This window comes from Lutra lutra, chromosome 16 (assembly GCF_902655055.1).
Source record: "Lutra lutra chromosome 16, mLutLut1.2, whole genome shotgun sequence".
In the NCBI taxonomy this organism is placed as follows: Eukaryota; Metazoa; Chordata; class Mammalia; order Carnivora; family Mustelidae; genus Lutra; species Lutra lutra.
In genome coordinates, this window is record NC_062293.1 from 6,268,846 (window position 1) to 6,283,415 (window position 14,570).

Consider the following 14,570-nt stretch of genomic DNA (forward strand, 5'->3'; position numbering starts at 1 on the left):
AGCTTGGGGCCTAAGGTCTCCGCCAGGAGCTTAGCTGGGGAAAAGGCATTAACCACAATTGCTCCGCCGCCAGGGGGCGTCCCCTCCGCGTCTCCAGGCATCCCCATATTCCAGCATTTGTGGGTGCCTGGGCGCAGGAGGGTTGTGCACTTAACCCGTACGGAGAAGCACGGGGTTCCGGGGGATCATAGCAATCAGGGTGCAGCAAAAGAAAATGGGGTTGGGGTCCGCCGTGTGGGGAGTCCTTCAGTCCTTTTAACTCCCCTCTCCCCACCCTTGCTGAGCCAGCCCAGAGCCCTAGACCAGGACGTAGAGCCAGGGGCTGTCTCCACCCTTCCTCCCTGCTCGGGGAGACCCGGCTCCTTGGGGGAAGGGCTGAGTCCAAAGAAGACGCAGCCAGAAAGGATTGGACCGGGGTCTCAGGGCAAAGGGCGTGGGAAAGGGGTGGCCCTCAGAGCAGGCTGGGGAGTCCCCAGCGCTGGGCGCAGTGCCCACCCACCTTGCCCGTGACATCGTAGCTCGGACTGCAGGGCGGGGAGTCCTCGGGGGCCTCTCCATCCCGAGTGACAGCGGCGCCAGACATGCCCGTCATGTCCCCTGGACCAGAGGTGAGCTACGGCGGGTGGCGGGCGAGGGACAGCGCAGGGACCGCCCCGCTTTAGGCTCCACCTCATCCTCCCACCCTCCACCGCCCCGGCCCGGACCCTGGCAGGCTCCTCCCTCCGTCCGGCCACCCAGTCGACACCTGCCCCTAGAAGGCTGGCTCGCGAGGGCGCGCACGACCGCAGGGTCAGCGCCTCGGGGTCAGGGCAGGCGGCCCCCGAGCAAACTGGCCGGGCATCGCTCTCTGGGGAGACGGGCCAAACCCAGCCCCAGGACCGGTCCCCCAAGGTCGCCCGAGGCCCGGGTTAGGTTCCCCGGGTAACGGTCCCTGGAAATCCAGCCTGACTCGCAGGGTCTGGCATCTGTGGGGCCCCGCGGTCAGGCGCCCCGGTTTTCGCTGCCGCTGCACAGCGCGGCCTGCAGGCGGCGCCGGAGCCCGGGCCAGCTGGAGGCCGACGGGTGTCCCTGGGTCGCGATTGTGGGCCGGGGACTCTAGAGAGCTTTTGAGAGAAGACGTGCACGGCGAGGAAGGCGCTCAGGCAGTTTTGCTTTTGCTAATGCACCCCAGCGCGAGCTCATCTGAATATGATTTTATTCACCCACTGAAATTCACCTTGCCCCACATTTACACTGTGGTTTCTCACGGTCCCTAGCGGGGTGCTAGGACTTTGACCCTTTATAGTGTAGATCACCTCTCATTTCTCACTGACCTGTTGGGCTGCGCCCAGAATGAGCCATCCTGGGAAAGCCGCCCCCCTGCCCCCAATCTGGGAACTGCTGAAGGCGGGGCTGGCCTTATGCAGCCCGGCCCTGGCCCGCAGGCCCTGGTCCCCTGGTCTGAAGCAGGCCTTAAATGTTTGGTATTAAATAAATTCATGAAGTCGCGGATCATTTTAAGCAGGACATCCCAGCAATCCTGCAGCTCCTGGTGACAGAGAGTGGGAGTGTGAGCGGTTTTGTTCCTAGTAGGCTTCAGGGGCTCTGTGGTCATATTACAAAGGGACCGATGGAGGGTGCATGGGGGGAGGGGCACCTGCACCCCTTGACTTAGGTGTTGGGGGGTGAGACAAGAAGGTGTGGCTTATCGGAGACTATAGGCCTGGTGGGCACTGTGTGTCCATGTGCCCCTAGCCCTGTGATTTTTGGCAGTGGCTGGAGCTGTTTTCCGGCGCTGGGCCTCAGAGAGCCAGCAGTGGGCGCCGAGAAGCTGTCTGGTACCCTGCAGACGTGTGTAATCACCTGCTGTTTGGATGCCAGAGTCACCTGCTGTGAATAACACCCCAGCCCACTCTGAGCTCTTAAGTGCTCACACTGGAACCCTGCAGGGGCAGGGGCTTTCAGAGCAAGAGGGTAATGGACAACGGGAAATGAGAGCGAGGAGGTGGCGTGGCCCTCGCTCCCCTTCTCCTGCAATGGGTTGCATTACGTCCCTCCAAGCATCTGTGGCTGTCCTAGCCCCTCGTCCCTCAGAATGGGACCTTATTTGGAAGGGGGGGGGGTCTTTGCAGATGTGACTAGTTAAGATGAAGTCGTACAGGAGTCAGGTGGGTCCTAATCCAGTACGACTCATGTCCCTGTAAGAAGACGAGCGGACACACAGGGAGGAGAGGCTCTTCAAAGACCGGGCTGGAGACTGGGGTGCTGCAGCCACAAGCCAAGAGGTACCAAGGGTTGTCGGGAGCCGCCAGAAGCTGGAGGAGGCCAGGAAGGAGCCCCTCCTAGAGCCTGCGGAGGGGAAGGTGGGCTTCTGACTTCCAGCTCTGGTTTGTGTTGTCGGCTTGACCAAGACCGTCCTTTGTCTTGTGGTCAGTTTGGGGGAGCCAGGCCTGTCCTGTGTCAGCCTGCTTCAGGCTCTCTGTTTGACCACATTCTTTCTTCCTTCTTAGAGGCCAGGTGCCACATGTTTCTTATCAGGCTAGTGGCAAAATTTGGAGGTCCCACCCTTATGCGTCTGTGGAGTGTGAATCAGAGTGTTCCCAACCACATCCATACCCACGTCCACCCCACTGTCTGCCCTCCGAGTCTGACAGGTGGAAGGATGGGCATGGAGTTGGGGGAGATGGCTGGTGGCTGTGAGGGCCCCCTGTGACCTCGTGTGCTAAGGGGCAGATGGGGAACAGGCCCCTGGTGGGGGGAATGCCTGGCATGGCAGCCTGGTCCCAGATCTCAGGAATTTTCTGGGCAGCCTTGCTTTCCTGGGACTCAGCCCTGCCTTTCCCGGCACTCTGGAGGCTGGTCATGAGCAAACACTGGGCGCTGGTGTGTCGGGTTGGATTCCAGGCCCCTGGCACACACGCTGGCCAGGCTTTCATTTCTGCTCTACTCTGAATCCCTGGCCATCAGGTGTCCTTGCCTTCCTTCCTGTGATCCAGCGGGCAAGCCCAGTTTCTGGGGTCCTCTTGCCTCTTCCCACCAAGTGTGATGCTGCTGCATCCCAGCCCTAAGTGTGGTCCCACAGGCCCTGTGTTCTGCTCCATCCTGATCCTGAGGATATCCAGGGAGAGACAGAGCGCTAAGAATAAAACTTTAGTTCTTGGCCTACCAGTTCCCTAGGACCCACACAACAGTGTTAAATTTGGACTATACTTAAAATCTGAAGTCATCCCTTTGCCTCTCCACATTCTTCTTGCCCTGGAAGGAGGACCTGAGCAATCTGTATCAAGATATTCTTTCTAGTTTCTGGTTGGGTCTAGCCAGTGGGGAGCCCCAGGAGGAGATGGAAGAGCAGGAAGGGAGCACGGTAGGAGGGAGCTGACTTGCCGCCCTGGCTAGCTTCCAGGAGGGTGGGGAGTGCGTGTGTTTCTCCACTGAGGGTCAGAGCTCCTGGTAGCCAGCCCTCCCCATGCAGGCCTTTGTCCCTGAGTTCTGTCAGTAGTTCGCTCCTCTTGTGTTTTTTCTTGTTTGTTTTTTGTTTTTTTTTTGTTGTTGTTATTGTTTTTTAGGCTAGGACTGGACCCGAGGCCCTGCACTATGCATGGGCATTGCAACCCCCCCCCCCCCCCGCCACGTTCCCCAACACCCTGCCTCCACCTTGGTAAGTAGCCTTCATATTAAACCTTGAATGATCCAGTGTGAGCGTCCACCTGTTTCCTGCTGGGACCCTGACAGAGACACACCAGGGCCCCGGAGTCTGGGGTCACTTACTGTGAATCCGATGCCCACGGTGGCCGAGAAGGAGCCTGGGATGAACTTGCCCTGGTCGAACTGAACCAGCAGAGAGGTCTTCCCCACGCCACTGTCACCCACCAGGATGGTCTGAAAGGGAGCAAGAGAGGGATGAGAGTCTGCAGTGGGAGCTGGGCTTCAGAGACGCCATTGTGGCTGTGGGAGGGAGCTCCTTCTCAACACACACACACACACACACCCGAACCCTTGATTCCCTAATTGAAGTCACTGAAGAGACATAGAAGGGACCCTGTTTCACCCCCTGTTAATGAACATCTGAGGTGACCATGAGAACTTGCATCTCAGACTTCCCACCATAGGGGCATAACTGACTGAGAGGCTCCACTGTGTCCTCTGAGTCCCCCATAGATGTGTTTGCATCAAGGCCATCCTTATCACGGGCAGTTCCCAGCCGAAGGCAGAGTGTGGCAGGGACACTGAGGCAGGCCTGTTTCTGGGAGACACAGGATTCCCCTTATGGCTGAATTTGGCTTGAGGATGATTTTACAGATCGTTCCAGAGATTGCATGGCGGTCTTCCTCAGTGGGGGTCAGACCTGCCTCATGGTCTGTGGGATCTCCCTGCCTTTCCTGGCTTCTACCCCACTTCTTCATTTTTTAAAAAAAGAAATTTTATGTACTTGAGAGAGAGAGAGAAAGAATGGGGGGAGGGGCAGAAGGAGAGAGACAAGCAGACTCCCTGCTGAGCACAGTGCCCCACATGGGGCTCAATCCCAGGACCCTGAGATCATGACCTAAGCCAAAGTCAGACTCTTAACCAATTGAGGTGCCCCTACCCCACTTTTTTCATAGGTATTCCCCTTAATAAATTCCCTGCACTTTTAGTTCTCTTTGGCACCAGATTCTTCTTCTTCTTCTTCTTCTTTTTTTTAAAGATTTTATTTATTTATTTGACACACACAGAGAGAAATCACAAGTTGGCAGAAAGGCAGACAGAGAGAGAGGGGGAAACAGACTCTCTGCTGAGCAGAGAGCCCGAAGTGGGACTCGATCACAGGACCCTGAGATCATGACCTGAGCTGAAGGCACAGGCTTAACCCACTGTGCCACCCAGGTGCCCTTGGCACCAGATTCTTGAGAGAGTAACACAATGGGTCTCCTGTATGGGAGAGTCTAAAAAAAATAAAAAAAATCAGAATGTCTGGACATATGACTTGGGAAGAGTTGGCACTTGGCACTGGAATATTGGAGAGGACAGCATTTCAAGAAAAGTAAAGTAGAGCATTTCAAGAGAAGATAAAGAAGGGAATGGCTACTTCTGTACCTGGAGGAAGTAGTGGGGAGAGTTAGTTGGGAAGGTCAGGTGCTATATTTGGAAGAAAATCATAAGCAATAGAGACAAAATATACATATACCTGGAAGCTGGTACTCAGCAGGCTCTCAATGAATGAATGAATGAATGAATGGGTGGATGGACGGATGGATGAATGAGTTGTAAATGCCATAGTTTCAAAATGGACAATAGCTACTTTCCAAAGACAAGCATTCAGAGTCATTGGAAAGGCTCATCTCAATCAAGAGATGCCAACTTTAGCTGGACTTACAAAGCCATAAAGATAAAAAAACACCAAAAATGTAAAAGCGTAGTGATTGACAGGGTCTCCTGAGGTTGGACCCATGGCCCCAACACTGTTTGGCTCTGACAGTGGCATTGAATGGGCAGGAGGGCAAACATGAGATTGTTTGTGATGTTGACTTTGGATGTCCCCTGACTCTTGTTCCCCACCTCCACTTCCCAAACCAAATTCAATTCAGCTTTTATTTCCTTCTGGGTTAAAGGGCTCCATTTGTTTGTTGTGTGCGGTGGCTTTAATAATTTACATCTCAAATCAAGCCTCCTTGGGCTTGAAGAAGTGCTTCCTGGAGAGACTATTCCAGAAGGTGAGAGGTCAGTCCCTCCATGTCCACCTTCTCTATTTACTAAAAAATATAACCCATTGACATTCTTTTCCCTTTTATCTTTTTCCTTTTTGGGGTGAAGGATTCACTTTCTTCTCTCATCATATGAAAACAGTTCCATCTTCTTGGGACCTTCTCTGGTTTGTTGGGGGGCCAAGGTCCAGGGTGACAGGGTTTAGCATTCCAGGTCCTGCTGAATCCTGCCTGGGGGCAGGGGCAGGATGCTGCTGCCATGTTTTGGTGCAGAACTTCTGAAAATCCTATATTCAAACCTGGCTTCCAGGTCAGTAGGAAGATGTTTGTCAGAATAGGAAGAGAGGACACACTTAATTTGATAGCTTTTTAAAGCTTGATTTAGAACATTAAACTACTGAGACATATGGTATGGATCTCCATTTGTATTCTAGCCTTGGTCCCCCACATTTTAGGGATGAGTCTGCCTAAATCCATTACCTTAGATACACAATGGAGTTACTCTCTCCACAACAGCTGCCAGGATTTTCCTGAAGTTTCTCTAGGTTGCCTTCAAATTTCCCTGCTTAGGGAAGCTGAATGTCAACCTCAGATCCAGATTTTCCATTGTACCTTCCCTCCCTTGGAGCATTTGTGAAAATGTTAATTAATCATGGTTCTAGCAGAAACTTTTGTGCCAACTTTGCCACCATTCAGACAGGTGTTTTTGTTCTTTAAAAAAAATTTTAAATTAAATTTTAAATTAAAAAAAAAATTCAGACATACACTGTATTATTAGTTCCTGGGGTAGAATTTAGTGTTTCATCCGTTGTGTAGAACACCCAGTGCTCGTGGCATCAAGTGTCCCTCGCAATGCCTATCACCCAGTTACCCCTTCCTCCCACCCACCTCCCCTCCAACAGCCCTCAGTTTGATGTTATATCTTAAGTCATTTTGTTTATTGTTTCTGTTTGGGCTTCAGCCACTTCCAAAATGAATTTGAGGTGGCTTAAAACAAAACTATACAAGAAGGTGAATAAAGATGCTACCTGAGGAAATCTTCTGCCCCACAGTGAGTTGGCTTGTTCCTATATCTGAGCCTTACATTTGCTTCTAGATTTCCTGGCAGCCAAGATAAAATGGGAAACCAGATGGGGTATGTAGTACTTACTGGTTGAGTCTTTTCAATCAGTGAGTATTTTCTCCTGCGATGCAGAGAGGAATGTCTTATGTGGATTCTTATATAAGGGACCTTAAGTGACAAAATGGGCAATTGTCACTTTGCAGAAAATGCAAAGTTTTTCCTATGGCTTTATTTTTTTCTTTTCAAAAAGATTTTTTAAATGATTTTATTTATTTATTTATTTGACAGAGAGAGAGAGAGAGAGAGAGAATGAGAGACAGAACACAAGCAGGGACAGTGAGAGAGGGAGAAGCAGACTCACTGCTGAGCAGGGAGCCCGATGCGGAACTTGATCCCAGGGTCCTGGGATCATGACCTGGGCCAAAGGCAGACACTTAATGACTGAGCCACCCAGGTGCCCCTCTTCTCAAATTTTTATTTAAATTCTAGTTAGTTAACATATAGTGGATTTTGGTTTCAGGAGTAGAATTTAGTGATTCATCACATATGTATAACACCCAGTGCTCATCAGAAATGCACTCCTTAATACCCATGACACACCTAGCTCATCCTCTGCCCTCCTCCCTCCATAAACCTCAGTTTGTTCTCTATTATTAAGAGTATCTTATGGTTTGCTTCTCTCTCTGTCTTTCCTTCCCATATGTTCATCTGTTTTGTTTCTTAAATTCCACATTTGCGTAAAAACATGGTATTTGTCTTTCTCTAACTGACTTATTTACTTAGCATAATATACTCTAGCTCCATCCATGTTATTGCAAATAGCAAGATTTCATTCTTTTTTTTTTTTTTTTAAAGATTTTATTTATTTATTTGACAGAGAGATCACAAGCAGGCAGAGAGGCAGGCAGAGAGAGAGGAGGAAGCAGGCTCCCTGCTGAGCAGAGAGCCCGATGCGGGGCTCGATCCCAGGACTCTGAGATCATGACCTGAGCCGAAGGCAGTGGCTTAACCCACTGAGCCACCCAGGCGCCCCAAAGATTTCATTCTTTTAAAAAATATTTATTTGAGAGAAAGAGCGAGCATGTTGAGCATAAGTGTGGGGAGGGGCAGAGAGAGAAAATCTTCAAGCAGACTTCCTGTTGAGCATGGAGCCTGCCGCAGGGCTCCATCTCACGACCCATGAGATCATGAACTGAGCTGAAACCAAGAGTTGGACCTTAACTGACTGAGCCACCCAGGCACCCCAAGATTTCTTTCTTTTTGATGGCTGAATAGTATTCCATTGTGCGTGTACATATGTACACACACACACACACACACACACACACACACACTGTATCTTCTTTACCCATGCATCAGTTGATGGACATTTGGGGTCTCTCCACAGATTGGCTATTGTTGATAATACTGCTAGAAACATTGGGGTGCATGTACCCCTTCAAATCTGTATTTTTGTATCCTTTGGGTAAATACCTAGTAGTGCAATTGTTGGGCCTAGGGTAGCCCTATTTTTAACTTTTTGAGGAACCTCCATACTGTTCTCCACAGTGGCTGCACCGGTTTGCATTCCCACCAACAGTGCAAGAGGGTTCCCCTTTCTCCATGTCTTTGCCAACATCTGTTGTTTACTGAGTTGTTAATTTTAGCCATTCTGACAGTGTGAGGTGATGTCTCATTGTAGTTTTGATTTTCATTTCCCTGATGATGAGTGATGTTGAACATCTTCTCATGTGTCTGTTAGCCACCTGGATATCTTTAGAAAAATGTCTGTTCATGTGTTCTGCTCATTTTTTAAGTGGATTTCTTTTTTTTTCTTTTTTTTTTTTTTTCTGGATGTTGAGTTTGATAAGTTCTTTGTATCCTCTAGGTTTTCTATTGACCCTTGCTAAAACCAGGGCCTGACATTAAAATGTTTGTTAGCAAACACCTCTCAATGGGAATGGGGCTAATGTTGCCTCAGCACCCTGCTTTCCTTTGACTTCGTGGTTCAGGGGGAACATTTAGAAAGGCTAGGTGAACGGGGTAGTTACCATGGTTCCGAAAGTGGCTCTGAGTGACTTTCTTAACAGGACAAATTCAGATGAGTAGATCTGATTGCACAGAAATAATGACAGAACATAACGAAATCAAATGAGAAATGACAGAGAGGAAATATTTGCGAGACAGACAAAGGGTTAATATATGTAGTAATAGAAAGAGCTCTCAAAAGATTATCTCAATAGGAAAGTGAACAAAGAATACGAACAGGTATATTTTGTGTTTGTGTGTAAATGTGGTTAGTTCTATATGTCAACTTGGCTAGGCGGTAGCACTTAGTTACTTAATTAAGCACTAGTTTATCTGTTGCTATGAAGGTATATTAGGGGTGTATAGATTATACATTATAGATATTATTAGAGATTTACAATCAGTTGACTTGTAAGTCTTCAATAACCTGGGCAAGCCTCGTTCAATTAATTGAAGGAAGTGAGAGCAAAACTGAGATTTCCTTGAGGAAGAAGGAATTTTGTTCAAGATTGTAGCATCAGCTTGTGCCTGAGAATTTCGTCTGCCAGTCTGGCCTGCAGATTTTGGACCTGCCAGGTTCCCAGAATCAATTCCTTGAACGAAATCTCTCCTTATATATTTTATACTGGCACTGTTTCTCTGATACATTATAACACCTAATGCTTTGATAAAAGTATGATAATGGTCAACATTGGTTGAGAATTGGGAAAATAGGTGCTCCTACATGCACCATTGGTGAGAGGATACATTGGGGAATTTTGTTTTGTTTTGTTTTTAAGATTTTATTTATTTGAGAGAGAGAGAGAGAGGGAGAGAGAGCAAGCATAAGCAGGGCTATGGGCAGAGGGAGAGGAAGAGGGAGAAGCAGGTTCCCCACTGAGCAGGGAGCCCACTGTGGGGCTTGATCCCAGGAGGACCCTGAGATCATGACCCGAACTGAAGGCAGACATTTAACTGACAGAGCCACCCAGGCACCCCACTGGGGCATTTTGAAGAACAATTGACAATATCTATCAAAGTTACAAATGCAAATTCTTTTGACTCAACAGTTCTATGGTTTTACTTGCAAAATTTCACCAAGATGTGTGTACAAGGATGTTCATGGTAGCATGTGTAAGAGCCAATAATTCAGCAACTGGGGCTGCTTAAATAAACTGTAGAATATCCATGAGATGAAATGCTGTGGAACCCATAGAAAAATGAGCTAGGGGCACCTGGCTGGCTCAGTCCATGGAGCATGCAACTCTTGATCTCAGGGTCATGAGTTCAAGCCCCACGTTGGGTGTAGAGATTACTTAAAATAAAGAAGAGAATGAGGTAGATTTGTGTGTGCTGTTTGGGAAAAATGATAATCATGGAGTAAAAGAAGGGGCAGAGAGGTATGCTTGTGTGCTGACTTATGTTGACTTCACTTGGGTGTATATACTGATTATGCATAAACTTCTTTTCAGGGAGGCAGCAGAGGCTGACTGTGACTACCTTTGAGGTTCTGGGAATGAAGAGAAGACTTTCATCAAAGTTTTATCTCTTACTATTCTTCCTCTCTCCTTTCCTCCCTTCCTCCCTCCCTCCCTTCCCTCCTTCCATCCTCGCTTCTCCCCTTCTTCTCCAAAACATTGCTTGCATTACCTTAAAAAAAAAAAAAAAGGTGCTAGCTGGGAGTATTTGAGAGTGGGCAACATGGGCCATGTTTTCTTTTTGTACTTTTCTGTATTAAAAATCCCTAATAAGTGTAATAAACTGGTTGACGAAGTAAACTCATGAGTGATCCTTTGCTTAAATGGGAATAAATAGCATTTCCACAGAAAAGAGAGAAACACTGGTTTTGGGGACACATACATATATTAAACAGTGGTTGTCTCTGCATGGGGGGGATCGGGAGTGATTTAAAATGGATTCTTTATGTTCATTTATATTCCATTCTCCTTTGGTAATGAACACACATTCCTTTGTAATTCAGAAATATGCCTATATATGGGGCACTTGAGTGGCTCAGTGGGTTAAGCCTCTGCCTTCGGCTCGGGTCATGATCTTGGGGTCCTGGGATTGAGCCTCGCATTGGGCTCTCTGCTCAGCAGGGAGCCTGCTTCCCCTGCCTCTGTCTGCCTACTTGTGATCTCTCTCTCTCTCTCTCTCTCTCTGTCAAAATAAATAAATAAATAAATAACATCTTAAAAAAAAAAAAGAAATATGTCTATATATGTGCTGGGGAGGCATGCCATGCTGGGTAACTCAGGTAAAAGCAAAGAGGAAGGCCAATGTCTAGCCTAACTGTTGCTGAACAAATGCTTAATTTTATTTCTTCCAAATAAACCCAGCCCACTAAACAGTGCTTAAGAAAAGATCAGGTCCTCTGGGCAGAGGGAGCCTGAATGGCCCCAATTTCACTTGGTCGATTTCAGCGAGTGTTACCTTAGATACTGGAGGGGTAGGAGGCAAAGCAGCTCACACCCTGTCCTGAAAACCACAGAGCTCTTTCACCTTGTCCTTCCAGAGGGTTAATCCACACTTTGGAGACCTGTGTGTTTTGCGTCTGCCCGAGTGCCTGGATAAGAACTTGGTTGAGACCCAGTTTCCCACTCCATAGACTGTGGATAAGTGGCATTAGATCTGGAAAGGGTTAAGGTTAGCGTTATCAGTGACTTGCTTTTCAAAACTAATTGCCAGTTCATGACAACATGACATTCCTTCACTTTGGGGGAACCTGTTTTAGAAATAGCCGTGGAGTGGATACTTGGCTGACAGCCAGCTCAAGGATGTGCTGTCTTATTAACTCTTGGCTGTCAGGTTCCCTCTTCATTGTGAGCACTGAGCAGGACCAAAGGGCAGCTGGCTTCTGTCTCAGCCTCTCTAGCCAGAGGCAGGATGGTAGGCTTTATGAGCCAGACCCAGGGTTGAATCCTGGCTTTGCCAATTACTAGCATGTGACTTTGGACGAGTTACTTGCTCTCTAAGCCTAGATTTCTTTGGATGAAAAATGGGAATAACATTGACCCTCCTGTATATTTGTAGTGAGGATTTCATGTGAAAACTATGTAAAATATGGAGCGTAGCATGCAGTGGGTAGAAAAGATGATGTGTGCTTGGGTCCAAGCAGACTGAGTTCAGGATGGTTGCTGAGAACAGCTGTGGTTTATGACGGAGCTTTACAGGGCCAGGAGAAGAACGACAATGCAGTGAAAACAATTCATTTGTGTATTCATTTTCCAACAATTATTTATGGAGCATCTCCTATGTGCCAGAGGTGGTGTTAGCCACTGGGGATAGAGCCCTCATGGATCTTCTAATCCCGAGGGGGAGAGACCTAACAAAACCAGCCCTTTCAGAACAAGACCTCCTTCCCCCATGAATAGATCGAGCTCTGAAAATATGGCAGTTTGCAAGTCCAAAGTGACCAAGAGAAGGAGCTTGAACAAGTCTCTGCTCCTTGTAACCAGGAGAACCTAATGCATGATACACATGCATACACACAACGTGTATGCACACAAACCACTACAGCACACACAGTGCACACACTCACACACACACACAAAACACATCCATGTGTGCACACATCGCTCTAGCAGTAAAACACACACAGTATACACAGCTCCCACACATGCTTACATGCAAACACGAACACGCCACACATGTTTGTCCATGCATGCACACATCTCCACAAGCACTCATACCCACACATGAGCATGTGTGCGTCTATGCACACACACATATACAGGTGTTTTAGGGCAGGGGCACCTCAGATGAGCCATCCAGTCTTTTCTTTCACAGATGGAGACACGGGAGCCCAGGGAGGGAGCTGACTTGGGCAGAAGTCAATGGCCAAGCCTCCACTAGGTTTGTGAGGATGCAGGACTCACAGAACAGCCCGACTTTCCTATAGTGCCCAGAGGCACTTGTTCCAAGGTTCTGTCTTGCCACCATTCAGAGACCCTCAGATAATACTGTTCTTGACCCAAAAGGGAATCCTCCTTGTATTACAGGATTTTTATTCCCACAGTGCCCACGGTTCTTGGTCACGCTGCTGGAAGAGTGAAGAGGTAGACCAGAGGGAGAGTGGTGGGCGGTGAGGCGGAGTTTATTGAGTGAGAGGACAAAGCTCCCGGAGAGGGAGGGGACCCGAGAGGGTTGCTGTTCTGGCATTCAAATCTTGGGATTGTGCTAAGCTCTTCCGCAGATGTATCTTGGGCATCCTGACTGTGGGTCCTTGTGAATCAGGGCTCTGATCTGGCACCCATCTACCTACTGGCTTATTGTTCACGTGTTGGTCTTTTGGGCAGACATCTGGAGATGGGCTGCCTCAACTTGTGACCGTGACCAATGATTTAAGGTTAATTGTTTTGTTTCAGGATGTTTTTGCAAAAGTGACTCCTGCAGAGAGGCTGGGACAGGATGCCATGGTGGTCCTGTCTAAGCTGTAAGACAGGATGCTGGAACAGTTTCATCTTAGCTGTCTTATTTTTGTGGGGACACTGGCCCTGACTGCCTAATTGTCCAACTAACTCCTAACACTTGGGTAAGCTGGGCCCAGGAGCAGAGGGCTGGGCCCCAGGCAGGATTTTGAGCTGCTCGGATGCTTGTCATTCCTTCCCGCCTCTGCGCATGAAAGGAAGGTTTACCCACAACTCTCAAAACATCTGACCCCTTGGTTTTCAGGGATGTCCCAGATTGCTTAACTCCTAGGTCATTTCCCCTGGAGCCAAATAGTGTCCTTGTAAGCAGAGGCCGATGTCTCTCAGCATAACTGTGCAGTTATGGGCTTGTTGAGAGTGGGGACGGAGGGCTGACCGTTGGCCAATCGTTGACCTTACTTTATGGTCTGGAGATATGTAAAGTGGAAGGCTGGCTCTGGCCACATCCTGGAAAAGCTTGGCTGATCAGCCATTGTGGTTTTGTGTGTGTGCAAATAGGCCGCTTGCACACCCACTCATTCCTGATCAGGATGTGAGGGGCTTATGTCCCTTGTTGGGACTCACTTGCTTCTCAAGATGTCACAGGGTATGTGTGTGACACTTAGCAAAAGTGGCTCCAGGGGCAAAATATGAGAAAGGGCCCTACATGTTCTGGCTTCTATGCTCCACCCCGGGGCTTGCTGGGGTCCTGATGGGAGGGATGGGGGATGGGCACAAAGTTGGAGGAAAGAAGGAGTAAGACGGGTAAAGCTGGAGCTGACCTTCTTCCTACTTCTGTAAGTAGTTATTATAAGGTGAGGAGTGAGGAGCGAGGGGGTAGTCGCCATGAGTAAGGAGCAGCTTTCTTCAGAAAGGAGGCCCTGCTAACCGGCAAGTTTCTGGAGGATTCCGGCCAGTATCAATATCCACAGGCTCTTTCTTGGTGGTCTGGGGCACAGCAGTGAGAGTTCCCAGTATGTTCTGAGGACAGAGGCCCCTCTCGCCCATTGGACCAGTAGGTCCCTGCTCATATATCCCTACTCTTTGAGCGCCTTTCTTTGTTGTCTGGTGTTTGATACTCTCTTCCTCCTCATTCGACTCTGGTCTAGAATCTCTCCTCTGGATTTCGGGCTTTGTCCCAAGCTCCCCAGCAGCCACACTCCTGGCCTTTGGACTCCCAAGGCTACACCCTGACATCCCCTGTGGCTGGTATTGTGTCCCTCAACCTCGGCTCTGTAAGACCTCTGTGATGGAGCTGGCATCCCTCTGTCCAGTCTTCCCACCAGAGGATTAGGACTGAGTAAGAGCCAGCCCCACTACCTGGGTCTGTGTCTGCAAATTTCCTAGAAGGCCTAGAAGGAGTGGCAAAGTCCTCTTTTTTTTTTTTTTTTTAAAGATTTTATTCATTGACAGAGAGAGAGAGAGAGAGATCACAAGTAGGCAGAGAGGCAG

The 14,570-nt window shown here is 48.7% G+C and overlaps 1 protein-coding gene across 5 annotated transcripts in view; it reads right to left on the reverse strand.

Annotated features, from left to right (window-relative positions):
* The window catches only part of RAB37 (RAB37, member RAS oncogene family), a 57,116-nt gene that overhangs the window by 7,628 nt on the left and 34,918 nt on the right, over positions 1-14,570 (reverse strand). The window contains exon 1 of one of the 5 annotated variants that reach the window (XR_007123249.1): positions 500-702. Coding sequence is in view for 4 of the 5 variants with exons in the window: in XM_047705989.1 (XP_047561945.1) it covers positions 3,748-3,858 (111 nt within the window). In the remaining variant the exon portion in view is untranslated. Of the gene's footprint in view, positions 1-499; positions 703-3,747; positions 3,859-14,570 lie in introns of those variants that run through there. The other 4 variants (XM_047705989.1, XM_047705988.1, XM_047705987.1 and 1 more) reach the window with 4 other exon arrangements.